General features: G+C 38.9%; 2 protein-coding genes across 5 annotated transcripts in view; both read left to right on the top strand.

Annotated features, from left to right (window-relative positions):
- Window positions 1–15,328, top strand: part of GPR176 (G protein-coupled receptor 176) — a 61,395-nt gene extending 46,067 nt beyond the window's left edge. The window contains exons 2-3 of the mRNA XM_042464482.1: window positions 9,610–9,862; window positions 13,271–15,328. Coding sequence (XP_042320416.1) covers window positions 9,610–9,862; window positions 13,271–14,381 — 1,364 coding nt within the window. The 3' untranslated portion in view covers window positions 14,382–15,328. The remainder of the gene's footprint in view (window positions 1–9,609; window positions 9,863–13,270) is intronic.
- Window positions 1–26,923, top strand: part of FSIP1 (fibrous sheath interacting protein 1) — a 591,530-nt gene that overhangs the window by 415,819 nt on the left and 148,788 nt on the right. The window lies entirely within an intron of this gene.

The following is a 26,923-nucleotide window of genomic DNA, read 5'->3' on the forward strand; positions in this document are numbered from 1 at the left end:
CCACTGGAAAGGGCAAGATCCCACCTCTCCTCTCCTATTCCCTCCACCAAGTCAACTATTTGTGAACTTTGAATTCAGACTGCAGCAACTGAAGAAAGCTGAGGACAAAAGATAAAATATGAGGAGAAAGAAACCAGGGCATTTTAAAAGCAGTTGAAAAATCATAGATCAGGACAGTTTTTGCCAAATCAGAAAAAAAGAGAGATATGGAAAGAGACATACTGTATGTCAACCATAAGTGAATATTATCTTGTATAGAACAAACTCAGTACTACATTGTATCTTACCTTAGTTTCATGTTATTTTTGGAATCACGTATTCAATAAATAATGACTGAGGCAACAAAGTTGTGAAGTACACAGATATAAAGAAAATGACAGTTACATGCATAAGCAGAATGAAAATGAGCAAACTAACATATTATAATGGAATGAAAAAAAAAGAGTTGATACCAACCATTATGAATGATTTTTGACTAATTTCCCCTGTTCCTCTGCTTCACAATGATTATGTACTAGCTACTGAAAAGAGAGATAACAAGCATTAGAGAACAGATGAGAAAAACAAGGTGTCATGTTCATAATTAGCCACAACAGATTTCTAGTGGATTTGTTTCCTACATTTTCTTAGGGTGCATCTACACTGCAGAAATAATGCAGTTTGACATTACTTTAAGTGCTGTAGCTCCATCATGGGGTTTGTAGTTTAATATTCTTTGCCAAAGAGTGATAGTGACTACAACTCCCAGGATTCTGTAAGATGGAACCATGGCAGTTAAAGCGGTGCCAAACTGTAACATTTCTATAGTGTAGATGCATCCTTAGTCACTCCAAACTTTCATGGTTTTGCTAATTTATTTTTATATGTTCAAGCCATTCAAATATTGCATCTCAGCTCACCAGGAACCCCAAGAGGATCCACAGTTGATGAAAACATTGAAAACAATACATAGATAAAACATTGTTCATATCATCTTTAAAATATTGCTTTAAAATAATTTAAAGACTAAGAAAACAAGCAAAACAGTTTCAAGAACCAAAGGCCATGTGTAACAATGCCATTTTAGCTGTCCACCAGAAATTAGAAATTATCTTTACGTAGCACCTCTGCAGCATTTCATACCATAAACCTGCACCTTTCTGAACACCATAAAGCCTCCTAGATGTCTTTTAGGGAGGAAGAAGGGGTGTCAAGAACAAAATATAAAATAAAATAATCATACTATTGTGGTGGAAATTCCTTTTTGAAATATAAAAACTATAGAAAGATGGAGTCACCTTTGTCAGCCAGAGAGATGGTTTTTGAAATAAAGGCTTGGAGTTTAGGAAAACTAGAGGAAAGGAATAGTGAGTGCGTCTTGACCTAGATGGAAGCTGGCACCAGTAGAAAGACATAACATAAACTACTGAGATAAAGACATTCAGAAGCAAGGTTAGGATGAATTCCACTGAATTCCTACAGGAGGGGGTAAGGAGTGATGATGCAGTTTTAATGTATGCATGTATTTCTGTTCTGATTGTAAGAATTCTATATGTTTAAATTGTAATTAGCCAATCAGGTGTATTGAAGAAGCTTCTTTGTCTTGAATAATATAAAAAGAGCCATTTTGTCTTGTTCGGGGTTCTCAGCTTTTTGGAACTTGAATTCCACTGAGTTCAATGTTTTCCTTTGTCGACAACTGGAAATAAACTTATGGATTTTCAATTACTAGGTCCTCTTGCTAATCCTATTGATCTGCCAATCCTAGAAATCTAAGTTTCCTGAAATTTCTGTTACCGTACACTATAAGTACACTTAAAATAATCAGTGAGCCAAAAGAGTTTAATAAATAGTCATATTTGTACTTGCTGCCTACATGAAACCAGCATTGGGCCAAATCAGGCCTTCAAGGAGAGGGCATTCCACAATTGGGATGTGACAGCTGAGAAGGCCTTATCCCACATCCTCACATATTGAATTGACATGTGGCTGGTGGGACATAGAAGTCAGTCTTAGGACTGGTCCACATAAGGAGCAGTGCTCCCTAAAGTACTGTATCAAGATCACAAGCTATTTAGGACTTTAAATCTTATTAAGAGAACTTTGAATATCAGACTAATACAGGTCAGCAGAGTATCAAATTTGGCCCACTTTAGTTCCAGTTATACCTGCACTAAGGGGCTGTGCAGATCACCCCTTTTTCAGCCAGATTGGGGTTGTGGCTACCTCACGCCATGGCCCTGATCTGGCCTTTCCAGGTTGCGAAAAGGAGCCACAAAAAGCAGCTCCCTTTTGCGCCCTGAAAAGGGCATGATAGCCACGGTGCTGTGGCTATACAGTGTTCCTTCAGCACTGCGTCATTCGGATGCAGTGCTGGAGGAGCGCTGTGATGCTACACATCGTGTGGAGTAGCACATGGTGTAATGGTGCCTTGGGAGCGGAGCTGGGACGTGCGGAGTGGAGATGCTACACGCTGCTGACTCTGCCTCCAGGCCAGCCCAAAGTGCCGATCTGCACAGGGCCTTAGTCAAATTAAACTTTTGTTGCAGTACAGTGTGGTACTGTATGCCAATGTATAAGATGGATTCTGGCAGGATTCATAATCAGTCCTTAATGCTGTTGCTGGGAAATTCTTTCAGGGTTTGTTGGGGGTGGGAGGGTTGGCCAATACTTTTTATTGGTTTTAACATAAAAAGAAAATGGGGGGAAATGAACAGGATTGTCCAAGACATTTGAAGAGCAAATCAGCTACATGGTTGAATAAACAAATGTGTATAAAAGATCAAGTAACATAACTCTAAATGCATAATTTGAGGAACAAATGTCTTTCTCTTTCAGATATTCTTGTAAAGATTATTCAGAAACAAAATTAGTTTTCCAGATCCATGTATATATGACTAAGTCTACTGACTGCACTGAGAGTCAATTTTTAAAGCCTGTGCCAGTTTTTAATTGCTGTCATGATACTCGCAGTAGCTATTTGGCTGGTACTGAGGACAGGGATGGAAATAATATTTGAAATATTCACTAGATGGTTGAAAATATATTCTTTAAGTGTTCAGAAACCCTGACAGGAAGAATCCTGGACTGATGAGAATCTTTGCAGTTTGGGAATTATTCTGTACAAAATTTGCATAGAACACAGCCAATTCTGTGCAGGAAACAGCATTTTCTGCATGGAATATAATATTTCAATGCAGAAATATTAATTCCTGCATAGATGGTATAAAATATAATCATTTAAAATCTTTTAATACCTGCCTTCAATTAAAACATTTTCCCAATTTACAGTAACTCATAAAACATCACAGTAACTCATAAACCAGTTGATAATGGAAGGAAGCATGGCAAATAACTGGAAAAGAAATACAAGCTGTGGCCAATTGTGCTTCTTTGCTCGTGAAAAATTCTTTTATCCAGCACAGCCTTCTGTCATTAGGGAGATATCGCCCACATTTAACAGAGGTTGAAAACTTGGGAAAAGGTCTTTCTGTGACACTAAGGGTCCTTACATACTAAACAATTATAGCGTTATCATTCCACTTGAACTATGAAGGCTGCCTCCTGTTGAATTCTGGGTTTTATAGTTTAGTGTGGCACTGGAGCTCTCTGGCTCAAAATTCTAAAATCACCTCCCTAAACTGCAAATCCCCAAATTCCATGGGAAGTTGCCATGACAGTTAAAATGGCAACCCTAAGGCAAACCTATCATGCGGTTTTCTTGGCAAAATTTGTTCAGAGGAGATTTGCAATTGCCTTCTCCTGAGGCTGAGAGAGTGTGACTTGACCAAAGTCACCCAGTAGATTTCATGGCTGAGCTGGGAACTGAACCTTTGTCTTCAGAGTCATAGTCCAACATGCAAACCATTCTACTACACTCACTCCAATGTTTAATCAGAGAGTTGTAATGATATGCTATTCAACATTTCACAGATGTAATCTGGGATACATGTGGCCAAGCTATATTAGAGTATGGTCAAGATGGCAAAAATTACTGAGGAAGAACACACAAGCTAGGAGAGTCTGCAGCAGTTTGCTTTTGCATGAGCCTCATGGGAAGGGTAGGATTCTGCCCCCTCCTCTCCCTTCCCTTTTGCTGAATTTATTAAGTGCAAACTACTTTTGTCCTTTGAATACAGCTTGCATCAGTTGAAGAAAGATGACCGACAAAAAGGGAAAGTGGGAGGAGATAGAAACTGGGATACTTTAAAAGCAGGAAAAAGTGGGATGACAGGGCTTTAACTCTCCTTGTTAAATCTGGACAGTTGCAGGGTATGTTATTATGTAGCATATAAGCCCCACTAGAAAGCATGAATATTAGCAGTTGGAAAACCTATCTGGGAAAGATTTTCATCACTACATAAAAGACCCTCTCCTCTTTTTATACCTGCCTCACTTCTGATGGTGAAGGCTCCTGGAGAAGAGACTCTGAGGTAGACCTGAACATTAGGGTAGTTTTTCATTTGCAATAATTATATATATACACACACACACACACACGTGTGTGTGTGTGTGTGTGTGTGTGTGTACTCCTTTGAGTCATTTAGTGACCCTAAGGTTTTTCTTGGCAAGATTTGTTCAGAGGGAGTTTGCCATTGTCCTTTTTAAAGGCTGTGAGTGTGTTAGTTGCCCATTTCTTTAAGAGCAAGCCATAGATTTTCATGATCTAGACAGTCAAAAGTTTCCTTCCATGTAAGTTTGTTGTAGTTGTTGTGTGCATTCAACACATTCCTGACTTATGGTGACCCTAAGGCAAGTCTATTACAAAGTTTTCATGGCAGATTTCTTCATAGGGGGTTGGTTAGTCATTGCCATCCTCTGAAGCTGAGAGAATGTGATTTGCCTAAGGTCACCCAGTGGGTTTTCATTGCCAAGCAGGAATTTGAGCCCTGGTCTCTACCACATAAATTACTTTCACATATACTGTATGTTTAATATTGAACACCATTAGGAATGCTTAATATTGTTGTTGTTGTTGTTGTTACTGTTATTATTATTATTATTATTATTATTATTAACCTTTATTTATAAAGCGCTGTAAATTTACACAGCGCTGTACATACAATCTTTTTAATTGGACAGATCCCTGCCCTCAGGCTTACAATCTAAAAAGACATGACATAAAAGGAGAAGGGAAAGGTGGTGGGGGAGGGGCCTCTCTAGTAGGATAATACATATAAAATACATAGCAATACAGGAAATGATTCAATAAAACAGGCAAAAAAAAGAACATCAAATAGCAAGTGACATTGCAGTTTTATTTGGATAATAGTTTGTCCCCTACATATAATGATATGATGATGTAAATTTTTTAAACCAGAGGCTGGGTGGTCATCTGTCAGGAGTGCTTTGATTGTAAATCTTCCAACTCTGTGATTCTAGGTACTCTTGTGAATAAGTTTGAGGTGAGCTGCCATTAAGCAGCTTTCTATTTTGCGTGAACAGAAACCTATTACAATGATGTTTGTGAATGTTTAATGCTACATTAAAGGAACATTCTGTGTGGATAACATTATGATAGAAAGAGAAACTTTAAAAGGCAAACAAATTTGGTGAACTTTTGATGTTTATATAGACAGAGTTGAACATTTAGTCCAAAAAGCTAGACAAAATGTAGGTGTTGTGCATGATTGAAAATGATTTGCTTTAATGGTAACAGGTAGTAACTCAGATTGCTGCTGGCAGATGAATTTAGCTAGAACAGGGAGAAGTGAAACACATTGAAATTACTGACAAATACTTCCATATTATTTTTTTAATTTTAAAATTTTATTATTAAAAATATATACAATTATAACAAAAATAGACATACAAATACATACATACTTACAGTTGACTACAATATACATTCTTATACCACATTCACATTCTTATCCTTTCTATAATAAAGTTTCATGTATCAATCCAAATTAAAGAGCTACTCTTAAACAATCCCTTCTTATTTCCTTTCTAATGTATCCTTCTATTTCCTTCTACTCTCATCATCCTTCTAACCAATCCCTCTCTCTTTCTTCTATACCTAAATCTAAACCATCCTACCTATTCTTACGTTCTTCACCTACATTATCCCTCCGACTACTTATTTTACTATCCTTTATCCTTGCTCTTCTATAGTTTCCATTCATACATATCATCACTTCATTCCTAACATTACGCATATATACTGACTTCCTCCTACCTTCCTCAGTCTTTTTCAAAATATTTGTCTTTCTGTTAACAAACGTTTTCCAAAGTGGATCCAACTTTCATATTATTTTAAAGAACAGGGTTGTATACATTTTGTTTGTTTGGGGTCGTAGTTTGTAACAGTGTTACATACTGATATAACTCAAGTTATCTTCACCTAAATATTTGAGCGGCTTCTGCAGAGGATAGCCTTTTCATGAACTGTAGACTTTCAACATTTTTTTTCTCCATCTGCCTTTGCCATGGCATGTATATTTTGGGCAGTTTATGTCTCACTGAAAAGTAACAACACACAAATAGTATCTTGATGTTATTGTGTTTCCTGCCGTACAAATATGAGATATTTCTTTATTTCAGATATAGGTGTAAATCAATGTAAACCTTTCACCAGTTAAATTTTCCTGTGACCTAACACAGAAATGCAATTAAAATAAATTAATGTAAATTAAACCATAAGTTATTAAAACAAATCAATGTTAAAAAGTTTCTTCTATTAAAATGTGCTTTCAACTGTTCTAAATTGATGTTTTTAAGTGGTTTGTGTTTACTTTTTTGTATTTAAGAATCTGTGAAATCTGATAGAGTCAGCATCATTAAGCTGAACTTTGCTGCCACCACTGCACCAGATCCTTAACTACGAACTCATGTAAAGATGCTAAGAATGACCAACCAATATAGCTAGCAATTCTAGACTTGAGGCACCCTGAATAGTCTTGCCCCTAATCTGGCCCTTTGGGATTTTGCATACCTTTTTATCCATGATAATTACCAAATTATCATGGGAAAAAATGGTATGGAAAATCCCAAAGGGCCAGATTAGGAAAATGTACTTTTGGCTGTACTGTTTTAATGCCCTTTTATTTATTTATTGTATTTCAGAATGCTTTAGCTATATTGTTGTTATGTATGGTGTAAGCCACTTGGAGTACCATGTGGGAGAAAAGTGGCATATTAAATCAATCACTCAATCAGAGATGCAATTAAAATAAGCGAATGTAAAATTTTCCCTATTCTGAATGAAATTCCTCTCCCAAGGCTTAGTTACCAAGAGTCAGAATTTTATACTAAAATATGATGATATCTATAGTCCTGCTCTTTAGTTTTTGTTCCATCCACCACAGAAATGCAGTTTCTGAAGACTTTCTTGAAACTGAACTTGATCCTTTGGCTAAAAGAGGTTTCCTGCTTCCTGCCTTAGATCTCTTTCACTCAATACATATATAGCTTGTTGAAACCACTTTTTGGTTTCAACCACTTGGGATCTGTAGTTCTGTGAGTTATTTAGAGTGAGGCCAACATGTAGTGGTTTGAGTGTTGGATTAGTGGGCTGAATGCATGTGCTGGCTTCACATTGTCTTGTTTTGATGACACAGACCATTAGCCTGGGCTGGAATTGGGCCTGGATCTGACGGACAGGATGTGGATTCGGTAGATCCAGACCAATTCAGGGGGACATGGGACCTTAACGTGGGTCAATATGACCTTCCCCAAACCCCATTCAGACCAGATGGCTTGTGCAGCTCGTGTCGTACTCCTCCACTGTGGCTAATAAGAAGCCCCAATCTTACCAAGAACGTCCTATGGAGGGATTGCCATAAATGGTAGTCAACTTGAAGGAACATAACAACAGCAACAATGAGTTACTTAAAATTATCAGCTGGAGAGCTCTAGTATCCAACCCAGCTACCAATCTCAGGATTCTGTAAGATACAGCCATGGCAGTTAAAGTGGTATCAGCGTTCTATAATTGTGTAATGCGAAAGAGACCATAGACGTCTTGGTTTGACAAGGAAGACAACAAAACGAGGAAGATGAGAATACAGAGAAGGAAAGGATAGTATGGAGAACTCACAGACAGTCAAGAGTATGGCCAATGTATGCAGCCACAGTAGTTTGATAACAATTTGGCTTCAATGTCTCTGTTCAACAGAATCCTGGGGTTTGTAGCAGAATTGGTATTTAGAATTCTCTACTAGAGAGTTCTAGTGTACTCTCCTGAACTACAACAATAGAGGTTTCTAGCACAGAATTCTAAGTATCTGAATATATTACTAATCCCAAGATTCCATAGAGTGGAACCACAGTAGTTCAAGTGGTTTTAAACTGCTAAAACGGTATTGTGTGTATACACACTTCCAAAATGTAAAATGTATTTACTTTTTGTGGAACAATCCAGTACCTTTTAATTGTTCACAGCAGCTTATTGTTTTTCATAAAAACAAGCTATTATATCATTGGGATTTATGACATAGTTATTATTGCTTGGATTTGAATGCAACCCCCCCTCCCCCATTCTCTAACCTTCCTTTTGAATTCATTCTGCCAAGGCTGAATCAATATCCTGTTCAATCCCTTTTATAAAAATCACCAGTAACAAAGGTGAAATGTAAAATCAAGCCTTCAATTTGTATTTTGTAGTATTTCTCCTTAAAAGGTGAAGGTGAAGGGTGATTTTCTTGAATGGAAAAATGTTATTTTACTTAAAGCAGCTGCCAAAATGGTAACATTTTTTCCCCAAATGCATCAGAGATATGAAGTCATTTCACTAAATATTTTGTCACATACCAAACAGCAATTTGTAAGATAAAACATATTGCACAATTGGTATCAAACTGAACGACGTGCAATATTATCTAATATTAGTCAGTGGTGTTTTGTAATAAGGATTTGTTATGGATGTTTATACTACAAGATATTTTTTACTTAAACTGTGGCTAATGGTGCAATCCTATACACTTTTACTAGGAATAAATGCAATTAAAGCACATTAAGATTTATTTCTGGGTAAAGATGCATGTGGTCATGTATCATTTTAGTTTGCGGGAACATCTTGGTAATGCAATTTTCAGTGGGAAAAGTACACTGTTGAATAGGAGGCATTCTCACATTTTATTTGAAGAACTGACCATTACTTTATATACTCTACATCTAGGAAACATATTCAGGGGTAGCCATACTGGCCATGCGGTAAAATACAACAAAATCCAGTCCACAAAGCAGCAATACCTTTATTGGACCATCGTCAAAGCATAAAATATATAATGTAAACTTGCAAAGCTTCACTTGTTTCTTCATCAGACAAAGATGTTAAAAATCATAGAGGAGAAGAAAGGTGATGATGATAGAGTCATAGACTTATGTTTTGTCTCAGAAACTACTGCTCTCCTGTCTGTTTAGATGGTACTGAAGGATCTCAGTGCAAGCAGAGGGCACTCTCCTTCTTAGCTTTGTAAGGACCAGGGACAAAGGGCAATAAAAGATGGAGAATAAAATTTCACCTCCATTAGCAACAGATAAGTAACTTCTCTTGAGATTCAGTTGTTTCTGTCCTGTGTGAAGCTAACTGCTCCTCTTTTATACACATCAGTATCATTTATACACAATGTATCATATACATTTTTATAAACATTTAATTGGTTAATTTTTGTTTCCCTTTATCTATAGGAAACTTTGTGGTTTTGTGGTCGACTTGCAAGATGTCAGTTTTTAAGTCAGTAACAAATCGCTTTATTAAGAACTTGGCCTGCTCTGGGATTTGTGCCTGCCTGGTCTGTGTGCCTTTTGACATTGTCCTCAGTGCTAGTCCACACTGCTGCTGGTGGATCTACACCATAGTCTTCTGTAAGATCATCAAGTTCTTGCACAAGGTCTTCTGCTCTGTCACCATCCTTAGCTTTCCTGCCATTGCTCTGGATAGGTAAGTTATTGGCGTTTCTCATATGCCAATACTGTAGTTTTTAACTTTTTGGCAAGTTATGGACACCTTAGGTCCAGACTATTTGAAAGACCATATCTTCCCACATGAACCTGGTAGAACCCTATGGTCTTCAGGAGAAGGCTTTCTCTTGGTCCCTCCACCATCACAGGTTCATTTGGTGAGGGCATCAGAAAGAGCCTTTTCAGTAGCTGCTCACACCCATTGGAACTCCTTTCCATGTGAGGCTTGACTGCCCCCCTTCCTATTCTCCTTTTCCTGGCAGGCAAGAACTTTTCTTTTCAAGCAGACTTTTAATAAATAATTGTGTCCAGGAAGGCTTCTTATTTAGGGGATTGCTTTGGTATGTTTTAAACGGTTTTTTTAAACATAGAATTTTTGAGGATTTTCCATTTTTGGCTTGTCATATTAATGTGGTGTTTTAATTATGTTTTACAATTGTACAGTTTTATTGTTATTATTGTATTACAGCATCTTTTTGTGAGCCATCTTGTGTCTAGTTTGGGAGAAAGGTGGCATATAAATAAAATAAAATAAAATAAAATAAAATAAAATAAAATAAAATGGACTCCTTTCAGAATCTCTAAAAACTATCAATGGAGATTATCACACGGGGTAAAGAGGGATTGCTCTCATACTTATCCCGTCTTTATCGCATCCTCACTTATCCAGTCCTTGTCTCGTCAGTGGCCCTGTCGTTGTATGAACACGAGTTTCTGTTAATACAAATTGATGGGGCCATGCCACTTCAGAGGCAGGAAAAGGACGGGATAAGCAAAACGTCGTCTGAAAAACTTATTGCAATCATCACCCTACGCTTACTTGGACTGATACAATATCTTGTTAACATAATTTGATGTAAAGACTCCCCCACCCACCCCAGAAAGACACATTTCAAAAGTAACAGAAAGGAAAATGAAGAGCAAAAAACTTCACAGATCTCATTGAAGCCCATCAATATACACTGGTTAAAAATTCTTGTAACAGAAGGCCTTTCACTTATCAAACATTATAACGGATACAGGCTTTTTAAAATACTGATTTGTACTGATAGTTTTTTAAATAGTGCATTCCTAAATTTCTTCTGCCTTCTGTTCTGGACATTACTAAACTTAATATTTGTTCAGATTGCTCAGAGCAGTATTTTAACTTTGCTGTCTTTCTGTTTGATCAATTATGTGCAGAGATACTTCTCTAAAATGACCGTGGCATACAATGGTTTTCTTTTTTTAAGGTCTGGGCAACCTAACTCAACCAGCTGTCATTTAGGAACTTATCACATGCATAAATACACCGCCTTACCTCTTCCACATTGAATTCAGGATCCAGGATGCCCCCAGATGATATCAGACCTAAATCGCCACCAATCTAGCCGTGATGCCGCTGCCTGGATGTATCTCAGGTCGAAGCCTTGCTCAGCCAGCACTTTTTTGAAGTCTGAGAGTTTCCAACTTTGAAAAATGGCCGGCTGAGTAAGGCTTTGACCTGGGATGCATTCAGGTGGTGGCATCACGACACACCTTTACGACTGTCTCCCTTGGGAAGAAGACGGAAGTGCTTCAACAGCATACAGAAAGGCATGGAGAAAGTTACTACTTTCCGGCTCCATTTCAGCTTTCTTTTCTCATGAGATAAGGCCCTACGGCTGGTGGTGTGGCTGATAGCTTGACAGCCATTCTAGGTAGCTTTTTGGGTTGCAGGATGGTGATGGAGCGGTGCCAAAGTATGAGTGAGCTGAGGGTAAAAGATTTGTATAAGGCTAAGAGTATCTCCTCTTTCAAGTTTCTAAACTGTACTAACATAAACAGATGTTACACCAATATATCAAGTCAGGAGCTTTCCAACCTGAATCTTTGAAATTTTTGGAAACTGCTGGCCACTGACTGGCTCATTGTTTGTAACTATACAGTGCACCCACACTGTATGCGGGTGCATAATAATAATAATAATAATAATAATAATAATAATAATAATAATTTCACAAAAGAGTCAAAGCGTATTCTAACAGTATAAATAAAACATCAAACAACTAAAAATTACAATTTAAAAATTCCAAATCCGACCCCTCCTCCCAATCATAAAAACAGTGATCAACCCCTAAAAAAAGATTAAACATCCAAAAATTTAAAACTGTCCAATATGAATACACTAAAATTTCGGGCAGATTAGCACTAGAAATGAGTCTTCCTTTAGAGAAGGGGGGCACGGGGGCGATGGTATCAATCAGTTTTGATATTGATATCAATAGAGGGGGAGGCAAGTTTAATGGATCTAACCTAGTCTGGAAAGTCCTGCTGGAAGAGATCCGTCTTAATAGCCTTTTTAAAGGATTCCAAAGTGTTAATATGGCGGATCTTGTCAGGCAGGTTGTTCCAGAGCCTGGAACTATACGCAGCTTCAGGCTTACGTTAAAGCCATGCAAGGAGTAAATGAATGGCACACGTTCCTGTGGCACACATGCTGCCCTGTGCCACGAGCACACAACCCATTGTTTGCAATGGGGCGTGAGAATACATGGGTTTCCCCTCACGTGAGGGGATCCGGAACAGATCCCCCGCATAAGGGAAGGGCCTACTGTATAGCATGACACTGACTGATCAACTATAGACCAAGAATTCCCTAAAGATCCAAAGAAGGGGAAATGTTTACTTCTGTTATAGTGGTGTTCCACATACCAAGGGAAATGAGAGCTATTCATATTAATCACATAAAATTAAGAAATAAATATTGGATTGGTTAATCACCATTTTTTTAAAAATGTGATTTTTGTAGTGTAAATACAGCACTTGCCATAGTGACAAAGGGTGAGATTCAACTCCAGTCCATTGGAGAATGTAGATTGCTATTGATATGAAGAGAAAATGAAGTAGTTTTGCTACTGGTATTAATAGGATGCATATGTGACACTACAAGTCCATCTGATTTAAGAAATAGATGCTATGATTTTACAAAACATTATGCAGTTCGGTTCAGAAATTTCAAAAGCAGAGCATGCCATTCTAAAGAATAAGATTTGATATTTCTTGCATTGGATATTATTTTATTGACAGAAAATCTGGCTGAAAAGTATTAAATATATATAAAATCTAATTTTGGGGATATTTTAAGTAAAGTTCTGAAAACTTTGGCTTTTTACCATTCAAGCCTTGGATTACTTTAACAGCTTAGACACTTGTCTACCATGTATTTAAAGATCTTGTGATAAATAATATTTTTATCTCATATTGTGATATCACCACCAAATCCAGTTATTTGTTAGCCAGATGAATCCACTTGGTGAAGGAAGAGGAGGTATAAAAGGTTCCCACTGTAAAATGCATACTGCATTTATTTCTTTATAGTGCATTTATTTATTTCTTACAGACCTTTTCTTTCCTTTTTTCTTGGTAGGTACTATTCAGTGTTATACCCACTGGAAAGAAAGATATCGGATGCCAAATCTCGTGACCTAGTGATTTACATCTGGGCCCATGCAGTGGTGGCCAGCATTCCAGTATTTGCTGTGACTAATGTGTCAGACATTTATGCTATGTCCACCTGTACTGAACCCTGGAGCTATTCCATTGGCCATTTAGTATATGTCATTATTTACAACATTAGCACTGTGATTTTGCCAGTGTCTGTGGTGTTTCTCTTTATGATCCTCATCCGCAGAGCGCTGAGTGCGAGCCAAAAGAAAAAAGTCATCATAGCTGCCTTAAGAACCCCACAAAATACCATTTCTATTCCTTACGCCTCGCAGAGAGAATCTGAACTTCATGCCATGCTGCTCTCCATGGTTATGGTTTTTATCTTCTGCAGTATCCCTTATATGACGTTGGTGATATATCGCACTGTATTTGATGCTTCTCACCCATCTGTGTATTTGCTTCTCACTGCCATCTGGTTGCCCAAGATATCACTGTTAACCAATCCTCTGCTCTTCCTGACTGTCAACAAATCTGTACGGAAGTGTTTGGTAGGGACTATTGTGCAGTTACAACGCAGGTACAGCCGAAGAAACATTGTCAGCTCTGGAGCTGCAGTGGATGCCAACCTGGAGCCACATGTCCGTTCTGGTAGTCAGCTGCTGGAGATGTTTCACATTGGGCAACAGCAAATTTTCAAGCCCACAGAGGATGAGGAAGAAAATGAGACAAAATCCATTGGCTCTAACAATTACCAACAGAAAGAAATCCCTACCACTAGTTCACAGGTAGCACATACTTTAGTTCAGAGGCCTGTATCCCAAGCAGTTGCAGACTCTGCTGCACAGGTGGCACCAGCTATGCCAACAGAAGCTGAACTGGCCAATGAAAAGTACTCCATGCAGCTTGGCTTTGGACCCTTCGAGTTGCCTCCACAGTGGATGTCAGAAAATCGGAACAGCAAAAAGCGACTTCTGCCTCCTTTGGGAAATACTCCAGAGGAGCTCATCCAGACCAAGCAGACCAAGTGTAAAGCAGACAGAAAAATTAGCAGGAACAATAAAGTCAGCATCTTCCCCAAGGTGGATTCCTAGTAAGAGGAGGAACTCTATGGAATGAGGCAGGACTGTATTTTCACATATAAGTGATCCTATGGATCTTGTTAGGATGAATTAATCTATTAAAGGCTTAATTCTTCTTGGTGCCAATTTATGTCACACACAAAAAAAACACATTCCTTAGAATCAAATCTTTCTCAACATTTTTTTCATTATGTACAAGGCTAGATTTTGTTTAACCTCCAGTGAAGCATTTTGGGCCTTTCCTGTCCCAAAGGTTGCTTCCCTTCTAAGATCTGTCCCTGTTAAGATCTTTAAGACTGGTTTAACACAGCAAGTCTGTACCATTTTTATATGTAGAGAAACATTATGGTATCTGCTATACAGTTAGAGCTCTGGGGAAAGTTAGTCAATAAATATGCAGATCTCTTGCTTGGAGATCCATAATTCTTTTTACATTTACACACAAAGCACTGAGCATCTTTTAGGATGCGTAGAAAAACTGCAGGCATCCAGTTGTTGGATTGCTATTCCCATCAGCCCTAGCTAGCATAGCCAGTGACCAAGAGTGCTGGGAATTACATTCAACAACATCTAAAAGGTTATACTTGTTTTAGGAGCACTATAAGACCTGCCAATTTGGAACATCTTCTAGCAGCCAGGATAAAATAAACACAGAACATTTCCATATATCATAATTTAGCAAAATCTCACCCTCCTTTTGTTCCTTTGCTTAGAAGTACCTTAAAAGTATCCTATCCTGGGAAAAAGATGAGGTGTACATTCAATAAATAAATAATAAATAGGTAGATAGGTATTTGGAACTGCTTTTTGCAGTTGAAACACCTGTGGGATAAAAAAATGCATGTAAGCCCTAAATACCTTGAATATGAAATACTTTCATCTGAGGGGCTGACAATTTAGTAGGCTCAGTAGAACAAATTTTAACAAAAATTATAGGTAGAGCAATGACTACCTGAAAATAAAACACATAGGAGGTACATTTTCATTCCAAAAATGCTACATGATAATAGAAATAGATGTTTTTGTTTTTGATAGAGCAAAATTTAAATGTCATGATCACTATTTGAAAGAGATTCCTTTGAATAACTTTCACACAGTGATCATGAGGCTCTTTCACAGTGTGATCATGGCATTTAAATTTTGCTTTATCAAAAACAAAAACTGCTATCTCTGTATTCTCTTCATTATACAGAATATTTCCGGAAAGAGATTTCAGTGACCTTTTACAAAATATTTCCTTGGCCTTCCAGATGTTGCATGATCACTTCCTTGGAAAAATGGTACTTTGGTAGTGATCAATATTCTATCTAGCATATAGTGTAATGAAACAGTTGTCACTGCTCTTCACTGAAACACATTTTGGCATCTTCCATAAGGTACATATAACAAAATACTTTTTCCACCACATGTTTAATTTCTTTATGAATAATTTTTATTTTTAATTGAACATTATAAACACTCTTTCAGTTTTTTGGCCTGTAAGTGTTCATCCTGCCTGGTTTGGTTTAGGCTTATCTAGGTTTGTCTATAAGAAAAGGTAGGGTTTCAAAATCAGTATTTAACTGAGAATTATTACCAGTTGGCTTCCAAGGGTTGCTGTCACTTTGGATTTGTACTATATACTGAATGAACTGATCCAATGTGGATGTGATTTGTAATCTGAATTTTCCCTTTTTAAATCAAGGTTGTATGGAAATTATGCAAAACAGAATATGGAAATATGGAAGAAAACCCTTAATAATATTTACTTTGCTTGAATGATCAGTGTTTTCTAATATTTTAGAAAAGATATTAGCTAGGAAGATGCTGTTTACCTTTTCAAAGATGAAATGAACCTGAAGAAAATATATGGTATAGTTTCTGTCCAGAAAGATGCAGAATTGGATGGTGTTGACATTCAGACAAATCACTTACCTGCCATTGTGAGGACAGAGAATAGTTGAACTTCAATAGCAGGGATGAGGAACTTGTGACTCTCCAAATCTTGTTGGACCCAGCTACACCATCAAAGGACAAGGGTGATAGGAATTGTGGTCCAGCATCCAGAGGGGCTCAGGTTCCTTTCCTCAGCCTACAACCTATAAACATGTAGCATATTATAAATACTCCACATATAATTAATACATGTAAATTGTTCCTAATTATTTTTTGGTGATCAAGCATCAAGGCATAGCACACTTCACAAATGGAAGTGGGTTACTATAACAAGCATCTTAAGTGTTTCTAGTTGGCTCTAGGATTCAAAGACATAGCCCTGTTAATCTGGATCAATATGTAAAGGGATCTTGTAGCACATTTGAGACTAATTGAGAGAAAGAAGTTGTACCATAAGCTTTTGTGGACTTTATCATTCTTCTGATGAAATCAATCTAAGTCCATAGATACATCTACACTGTAGATATAATGCAGTTTGACCCCACTTTAACTGCAATGCCTCTACCCTACAGAACCCTAGGATTTGTAGTCTGGTGAGGCACCATAATTCTAGCAGAGAGTACTGTAAAACCACAAATCCTAGGATCCTATGGGATGGCACTACAGCACATAAAGTGGTGTCAAACTGCATTATTTCTACAGTGCAGATGCAGTCTACAAAAGTTTATGCTACCACCTTCTTTCTGTCAGGATATTACCACACCATGGTGCTCTGTCAGTGTATCTGCACAATTTCTTTAACGTGATTACAATGGGAGCAATAACACTATGAAAACACTAATTTATGTGTTATCTTTTAATAGTATGATTGTCTTTGCTTTGTGCGGAATGCTTCTGGTCTTGGTTTTCCACACAATCTACATAACCCCAGCCTCCCCTTTCCCCCCTGCTTTATGGATGTGGTTCTTTAAAAAAAAAAATCTTCCAAAACCTCACAATTTCCTATCATTTCCTATGATTTAGAAATCTAAAGTTCTGTGTTGTTGTTTAAAATTTTAGTATAGGTGGTTCTGTAGATAGCAACATGCTTTTTTATCCAGCATAAACGTATCCTGTAAAAATTTTCTTCACTAAATTGGAAACTTTGGTGGGTTACAGACCGCCTCTTTGAGGCGGGCTGTACCCGCCCCTTTCTCCACCGGATCGGGGCCTGAGCTGTCAGAACGGCAGCCACTGAGGCCCCGATCCGCCGCTTTTCAGGCTGCGGGGAAGCAGCAAAACGCCACCCCCGCAGCCTGAAAAGGGGTGTCCTTGGGGCTTCAAGCCCCAAGGACACCCCGCGGCGGCGGGGAGGGGGAGATAGGGGCCGCTTGGCCCCTTTCTCCCTTGCTTCGCTGGGCGCAGCCATCTGAAGGCTGCGCCCAGCGAAGCAAAGCGGTGCCGCGGATTGAGGATGTTACATCCGCGCCGCCCCATCTAGAGGCGGCGCGGCCGTCACGTCCTCACGGCGGTGGCCGTATGGAAGGGCCGCCGCCGTTTAGTGCGTGACAAGCATGCACTAGGGTTAGGGCGGTGCGGAAGCACCGCCCTTTTGAAACCCTAGTGCGTGCTCGTCACGCACTAAAGTGCCGGTGTGTAACCGGCCTTTGTGATGCAACAGGAATAAGAGAATGGTTCATGACATGCCCATTAACATGAAGTTAACCCCACAGTTTCACTACTGTAGTGCTAAAGCAATAGCACTTGCACATTCATGTGAATGTAGCGATATTGGTATTGATGGGTTTTTTCGTCAATGAAAAATTACATCATAATAAAAATAGGACAACTGGTTAGCAATGGATGAGTGCTGACTGTCAGCAACTCATCTGAGCCATATAGGCAATGCTGGCATACAGCAGAGTATGACTGGCAAATTCAGAAACGTGGTTCTCAGCTCCCAGTTGAGATAACAGCAGCTGGATGTCTTCCAGGAACTGAAGAATGCAGAGGCTTCGGGAACTCTCCAGCAAACGCTGACTCCGGCTCCTGCTGATAAACGACCACACAAGCCGAGTCTCCCGAAGTGCTATCTTTATTTACAGTGCTACAAATCACCAATGCTATATTACAGATCACACACAAATACCAACTCTCCTACTACAACCCACAAAGCAATCACTGGAAACTCCTGAGCTTATATAGCCTTGAGACCATGTGGTCTCCCAAACTCAGTTACTTCCTGTGCCACAGTGTAAAGTGTCCCACTGTGAAATATAGCTAGATGTTTCATCATCCAGGCACAAGTGCACACAGGCATCAGAGTGTCCTTGAGGCTATAAGCATCAGCTGTGCTTGATCAGCCTTGTCTTTCCAATGCTGGATGCTCATGGTCAGACACACACACATCCAGACATTTCCCAGTGTGCTGACTTTAACCCCTGACACGGACATCATGCGACAAGGGGAGGAATCACATGTTGTAATTCCACTCCAATTCCATCACTAGTGCCTCATGTGGTAATCTCCCAAGTCTGAAAGATGCTACAAGATTCCTCCGTATACTTTGCTGTAGCTTACCTTCTTCCCTCATATATCATGAATGTGGCTTATTAATTACTGCACTTTAAATCAAACTGGAACTGGGTTTGTTTTTTTCCAGTGATTCATTTGCAACCATTCCCTTTCTGTTCTACAAAGTGGCCACTGCAGTTCACGAAAAAGCACAGCTCTTCATCCTCCCACTTTTGAGTAGATCTTTGTGCCTGTTGAATCACTGGGTAGGAGCCTGCCTTTTTTACCACTGCACTTTTCCTTTTAAATTGTTTTTAAGAACAAACAACTCTTTGCCATGTTTACAATAAACAACTATATAAGAGCATAATTTTTAAAATGGGGGAGGACCCTCAGCAGTGCTTATGGATCAGAGGTGTTCTTCTTTTAAGCACTTCTGAAGTTTCAGAGGAATCTGGAGATTCTAAGGGATCTACCAGTTATTTCTACATGTTACCAGTTAAAAAACCCCTTTGCAATAAAATATGTAGTTTATTATTACTGTCTCAGCTCTTTTTCTTTGGAAGTTATAATTTATAGCAGATGGTTTTCTATCTACAAAATGCACACCAGTTTGGTATATGAGTAGTAGTGTTACCCTTGCCTCAGTTATCTTCATATTTCAAGACATTTAATGTATTTGCTTTGACCAAATCATAGTTGAGAACTCAGATCACTAGAAACTTTATTTTTTTATTGCACCGAATCTCTGATGACACAAAGCCCTGTTGCTACAAAAACTTATTTGGGATTAGGCTGTTGGCAATATCAGCGTTCCAGAATCCACCCTCTGTTATGATGTGTAACCTTCTCTTCTAAGTGAAGGCAGCTTTCTAGAGAAAGATTCTCTTCCAACCCATATTCTTTGGTTTTCAGAACAGTCTTAAAGCTAGTATCTACTCTTGGAGCAAACTTTCTTCTATCTCCAATTTAACTTAACACAAGATAGTATATCGGTAGTTATGACAGGTTAAATTAAAACCAACAACAATGGCCTAAATCCAACTAGAGCTGGTCTACTGAATCTATGGGATTCACATAAATATTGACTTACTATTTATTAACTGAGTCATGGGATCCATTATAGGTGGCACTAGTGATTGGATTTAGATCAGTATCAGTATTTAGTAGTTTGCCAAAATTAGAGCTTGAAGGAGGCTGCAAGTATTACCAGGCTTCATTGACATTCCTGTACTTCCCTTATTTTCTTTTATTATTATAATCATTCAAGCCTCTCTCAACTATGCTTTCTGAATCCCATTGCTTGAACTCCCAGAAGCACCATAAACTGAGGTAGACAGCACTATTATATCCCCTCTAGCAGTTTTTACTTTAAAAAAGAACTGTGTAGTCTCTAACCAGGAAGCTAACTAGTAAGGGAGTTTCCCAAAGACCTTAGATTTTTAATTAAGATCATAGAACAAATTTTAAGCATCTCCAAAATGGAATCTACACCTTCGAAACTGATGTCACAATAAACTTGTTGAAAGTATCAAAGGATTTGATTGTCTCTGAACAGCTTGAACCAGCACAGTGGTGTCATTATGGGGGTGCGGGGGGTTCAGACTGCACCAAGTGGCACCCTACAGGGTGGTGACACCACTGCTCCTCAAACACCTACTTTTTGCCAGAAATTCATCTGCTTCCCTTTAAAATGCTTTAAGAGATGGTGGGAGTGGGATGAAGCTCAGTGGGAGGAGAAAAGAGAAGCCCCAGATTTTTTTAAAAAATTCAAATTTCAAATTTCAAAATTTTATTTAAAAAATTGTTGAATTTTTAAACTTTTAAAAAAAATTCTTTTAAATCAAATCTTCACTATACATATGTAAATAGCATTTAGGTTGGTCATATGATATTGTAATTTGAAGGTATCATCCTAATTTTGCTAATTGTTTATGTCACAACTATTAGCATTACAATCAGTGGTATATGGGAATGATGACTGACGAGTAACATTAGTGCAAAAAAGCAATGCAAAGCATTCTGTATGTTGTGAAACAGAAGAGGTCAATGGGGGGGGGTGACACCAAGAGTGACCGCACCGGGTGACACCAACCCTAGGGATGCCATTAGACCAGCATATGCAATAGATTCTATGACCTGTTATAGACAGCCAAAATAAAGCTGCTTCGAGTCACAGTGGAGGTATGGTGTTTCAATGATGCATGTGTCCTAAGAGTCCAGAAGTCACACCAAAGCCACGCTCCAGCCTTTATTTTGGCTGTCTGTAACAGGCCCATGTTTCACTATAATACAAGAAAATCCAAAATCCACAAAACAGCTATACCTTTATTGGCCAACCAAAATGTACCAAATACATCATGCAAACTTTCAAAGCTTCAATGACTTCTTCATCAGGCCAAAAGGTTAAAAGATGTGGACAGTCTCTTGAAATCACCACTAAACACTATACAGAATTCAAGAGCATGCAGAAAGGCATGTTTGGTGGATGCATTTCAACATTTTAAATTCTGTTTTTTTTATCACTGAAAACCAGAGCCTGGAAAAGTTACTTTTTAAAAAATACAACCCCCTCTCTGGAACTTTTGAGCTCTGTGAAAGATTGAGCACATACATCTTTCTGGAACACTATTAATTGTTAATCAAATTACCTACAGTGGCCAAAGATAGGGAGTGAGATTACAGAGCCTTTCCATATATAGTACATGCATACCCAAATGTAAGTCTTCTAGAGTTGTTTTAAAGCATTAGTTGTCTGAACCTGATATACTAGTTTTATATTAGTGGCCTCTGATTCTCCTTCCACTGCTTAAAGAAGTCTGTAACAGTCAATGTCTATGTATGTGAAGGGAAATATTTATTGCTAACAATAACTTAATCAAGCACTGTTTATGAGGGTGTGAATGAGACTGTAGAAATAAAGTTTAGTACCATCAGTATTGGATCTTTCTCAAGTGAACAGCAGAAAATAAGGCTATATTGCTATCAGTTTTGGGAACCTTACCCCAGATAATAGCATGGTTCCAGAGTATCACAACCTTTCCAGTTTGGATTTTTAGATTAACAGACAATATGGAATGGTAACTAATTCATCACAAATTGCATAACTCAATAAGCGATTAGCCCAAATAAAGTAGGAAGAGCCTCTGGGAAGTCTTGTTCCCATTAATAATGAAGTAAAATTCAATATTAATGGGAATAAGACTTTCAGAGACTCTTCCTCTGCGGAAGAACCAAAGCAGCTGGAACAAATAATTCCATTTCAAAACTGCTTTGGTTCTCCTGCTGAATTATAATTTTAAATAACACAAGATATTGTGCCAATATTAATGCTAAGCTAATGTCCTCTGCTTTACTGCAGACTCTGGCAAGATATCAAGAACACTAATTCCCTTTTGCTTCATCTGTATTCTGGTCATCTTCATCTAATTCTTCTAGAACGATTTGCAGCAACCAGACATAAGAGGGAAATATCTTTCCTATCTATGACAAACTGATTACCTGGGATTTGTAGTTTGTTGTGGCACCAGAGTTCTCTGAGAGAGAAGGCTAAATATATCACAAAAAGATAAATCCTAGAATTCCATAGCATTAACCAATGGTAGTTAAAAGTGGTGTCAAACTGTACTATTTCTGCTGTGCACATAAGACCTATGTCTGAGTGGGGATTTGAATCCTGGTCTTCTAGACTCCTGGTCCAGTATTCAAACCACTACGCTACTAGAGATGAATTGGATCCTTTACTAGAATGTTATCAACTGAGCAGCCATAAAGAAAGTTTAGGATGGCAAGTCCATTCCCCTCTACCCCAAATAATGGTCTTCACACAGCACTCTTTTTAAAGCCTGGTTTTCCAACCCACCTATATAAAATTGCTGAATTCAGAGTCCCACTATTAGAGTTCACTTTCAGAAATAAATGTCAAGAGTGAGAAATAGCTGTAAAAGCCTTGCCAAGACATTGATGCAAACAACAGCAGTATGATCAGACTAATTGTATATTTCTAGGGCAAGAACGTAACGTCCATGTCGTCTGTATGGAACAGAAGTGAATAACAGAGCTCATGTTGGGAGAAATTTCACTGATTTAATTGTTTTCAGGGAGAGGCAGGCTACAGAAACAGCAGAAAAGACTGCACCTGATTTTAAGATCATGTGGAGATTAGCATTAATTATTTCCAATTTACTCTAATTGGCCTTGTATTCTGAAATGACTTCAAAGCATTCTATCTAAAATAAAATCAACTAAGGCAGAAACAGGCTTAGTTATGCATAAAACAATAATGTCAGCAGTCATCAAAAGTTCATGCTCCTTAGTTATAAGCTGTGAGTCAAGCAGACCTCTTTAATCTGGTTTTCCTTACCAAAACAGAGCATGGCACTGGCAGCAGGGGAGGGAGAAGATACAGTATTTCCAGAAAGCATCTAGAAAGGCTTATGCTTTATTTTTTATTTATATTACCTTCTAGTATGTTTTCTAGGCTCTAGTGTTCTGCATGAATACCTTAACCTAGCAGATACACAAAACTATATCTTCCCATGGGCATAATTTTAACTTTGCAAACAGACACCCATGTTTGATAATCCTCAGACACTAAAGGCCGATATAGACTGGCATGAAAAGCCAGCTTCTAACTGGTTTGGGGGTGTGGCGTATGCACAACGCATGCCACCATGATGCCCGGAAGCCGGTTCCATGTAACCTGGCTTCCCACATGGCAGCCAGCTTCTGGTCGCTCTGGCGGTGCAACGTTTAGACACAGCACACTGCTGGAGCACTGTAAAGCTGCAGCGTGGTGGGAAAATCTAGCTTTTTGTTGGCACAAAAAGGGACAGCAATTTGTCGCTTGTTTTGGGTTCGGCAAAAAGGTGGATTGGGGCTGTGGCATGTGGTTGCTGCAGCCCCAATCCAGCTCTCAGGGGCAGCTTCAAGCTGCCCTTTGTGGCAGTATAATCCACCCCTAAGACAGTATTTTGATTTATGAGAACTTAATTAAACCCAGTTCATTAACTGCTAGATCTGGCCCTCAGGATGCTAGCAATTCCTGCCTAACTCTAAGGAAACAATCACCACTAATAAATGTGTTCCTAAATATCAGGGCCCCCACAGAGATTTTAGTGGTAGCTTGTTACGAAACTGCTTCACAAGCAGCTCTGTTCATACAACTGCAGTGTGATAATCCTGACTGATTAGGAACTGACATATATGAAGCTGTATGGGTTGCTAATAACCAGTACATTAGGATGCCAGGGCATTAAATAAGCAAGTTTGATGTTTTGAAATGCAGTAACAGCAGGGGCTTATCTAGGGGTGTGCATTGAAGGTGCATCACACTAGGTGACACTCTAAGGAGGGGTGACACTGCTGCTCCCCAAACATCTGCATTTGGGTGGAAAAGGGCCATAACATTTGCTTGCATGGCTTTAAAATATTGGAGCTCAGTGGAAGAGATAGACTAAGTGGGGTGAGGCTCAGTGGGAGAAGAAAGGAGACTCCCCAGTTTTGTTTTAATTAAAATTTTACATTTTACATTTAAAAAAATCTTTTAAAAAACCACATCTTAACAAATTTTCACTTTAAACACATGAGAGTATGTACAGGTAAATCTATTTTGACTGTGCATATGATATTGTAATTTAAAGGTTTACTTTCAATTTTGCTAGTTGTTTATATCAGAACTATTGCCATTACCGTCAGTGATATATGGGAATTACAATTTATGAGTAACATAAAACATTGCTAAGGATTATAGAATCATAGAATCATAGAATTGTAGAGTTGGAAGAGACCACTAGGGCCATCCAGTCCAACCCCCTGCCATGCAGGAAATCCAAATCAAAGCATCCCTGACAGATGGCCATCCAGCCTCTGTTTAAAGACCTCCAAGGAAGGAGACTCTATCACCTTCCGAGGGAGTGCATTCCACTGTCGAACAGCCCTTACTGTCAGGAAGTTCCTCCTAATGTTGAGGTGGAATCTCTTTTCCTGTAGCTTGCATCCATTGCTCCAGGTCCTGTTTTCTGGAGCAGCAGAAAACAAGCTTGCTCCCTCTTCAACATGACATCCTTTCAAATATTTAAACAGGGCTATCATATCGCCTCTTAACCTTCTTTTCTCCAGGCTAAACATCCCCAGCTCCCTAAGTCGTTCCTCATAGGGCATGGTTTCCAGACCCTTCACCATTTTTGTCGCCCTCCTTTGGACACGCTCCAGTTTCTCAATGTCCTTTCTGAATTGTGCTGCCCAGAACTGGACACAATATTCTAGGTGGGGCCTGACCAGAGCAGAATACAGTGGCACTATTACTTCTCTTGATCTAGACACTATACTTCTATTGATGCAGCCTAAAATAGCATTGGCCTTTTTAGCTGCCGCATCACACTGTTCACTCATGTTCAACTTGTGGTCTACTTGGACTCCTAGATCCCTTTCACACGTGGTTTCATTCAGCCAGGTGTCACCCATCCTATATCTGTGCATTTTATTTTTCTGCCCTAAGTGCAATACCTTACATTTCTCTGTGTTGAATTTCATTTTGTTAGCTTTGGCCCAGCATTCTAGTCTATTCAGGTCATTTTGAATCTTGATCCTGTCCTCTGGGGTATTAGCTATTCCCCCTAATTTGGTGTCATCTGCAAATTTGATAAGTATGCTCCCAATTCTGCCATCCAGGTCATTGATAAAGATGTTGAATAGCACCGGGCCCAGGACAGAGCCCTGTGGGACCCCACTGGTCACTTCTCTCCAGGATGAAAAGGAGCCGTTGTTGAGCACCCTTTGGGTTCGGCCGGTCAACCAATTACAGATCCATTTAACAGTTCCTTTGTCTAGCCCACATTTTACAAGCTTGTTTGCAAGAATGTCATGGGGAACCTTGTCAAAGGCCATACTGAAATCAAGATATACTATATCCACAGCATTCCCTTCATCTACCAAGCTGGTAATTTTATCAAAGAAAGAGATCAGGTTTGTCTGGCATGACTTGTTTCTCTGAAACCCATGTTGACTTTTTGTGATTATGGCATTGCCTTCTAGATGTTCACAGACTCTCTGTTTAATGATCTGCTCCATAATCTTTCCTAGTACTGATGTCAGACTAACTGGACGATAATTGTTGGGATCCTCTTTTTTCCCCTTTTTGAAGATGGGGACGACGTTTGCCCTCCGCCAGTCTGCTGGGATCTCTCCTGTTTTGCAGGAGTTTTCAAAGATTATTGCCAATGTATATTATGTATAGTTTCATATAGGAAGAAATACATGGGTGTGTGTGTGTGCGATATCAATTCTAGTAATGCCACTGAGTAACAGTGACTTCTGTGCTGCCTAATATAATACACATATAAAGTTTCCAGAAAGTCCAGCCTGACAGAATTTGATTTCAAAAGAGAGAAAAAAGTCATGAAAGGCAAATTAAAAGGAAGAATGAGGTGGTTCAGTTTTCTCCAACATACTGTACTTGGGGGGTTATTTAAAATCAAAATAATAGAAGATCAGCTAGAATGCGCTGTATACTATAAATTATGAAAGGGATGCAACAGCTTCCAGAGAATTCCAGTGTGGCTGAGAGAAAGTCAAGCAAATGTCCTTATCCAAGGAGCCACTGAGTTGCAACAGTTTGAATGTTGGTTTAGGACATTTGGGAGACTAGGGTTTGAATCCCCACTAGTGTCTTTGTTGTGGCAACAGAAAATTAATTGCCCGTTTCCACTGGGGAAGTCCCATCTCCCCAATATATCATTTAATAAACGGGTGGTCACTGTGCCACCCCCCCCCAATGTTTTGGACAGAAGCTCCCATGATCCTTTTCTATTGGCTGTGCTGGCTAGGGCTGATGGGAGCTGCAGGTCAGTACCATCTGTGTTTTCACTCACCCATGGTTTAGTAACGCTCAGTGTGAGGTTGGGGCTACCATACATTTTGTTTCCTGGAAGGGAGCTACCAATGAAGAAGCATAGAGACAGGGAAATTTACTATTCAAAGTGACCACCATGTTATCTGTTTCAGTGTAAAAAGTATGGAAGGGAGGCATTGTGACATTTTTAAGACTCAGTGGTTGTTGGTTAAACAAGGGAAAAACATGGATTGCAATCAACTTCAGATTCTCTAATGTGTGACTCATGCAAGATTTAATAAATCAGGTGGGAATTGTGTGGCTCCCCAGATGTTGCTGAACTGCAGCTTCCAGC

This window comes from Sceloporus undulatus, chromosome 1 (genome assembly GCF_019175285.1).
Source record: "Sceloporus undulatus isolate JIND9_A2432 ecotype Alabama chromosome 1, SceUnd_v1.1, whole genome shotgun sequence".
Classification (NCBI taxonomy): Eukaryota; Metazoa; Chordata; class Lepidosauria; order Squamata; family Phrynosomatidae; genus Sceloporus; species Sceloporus undulatus.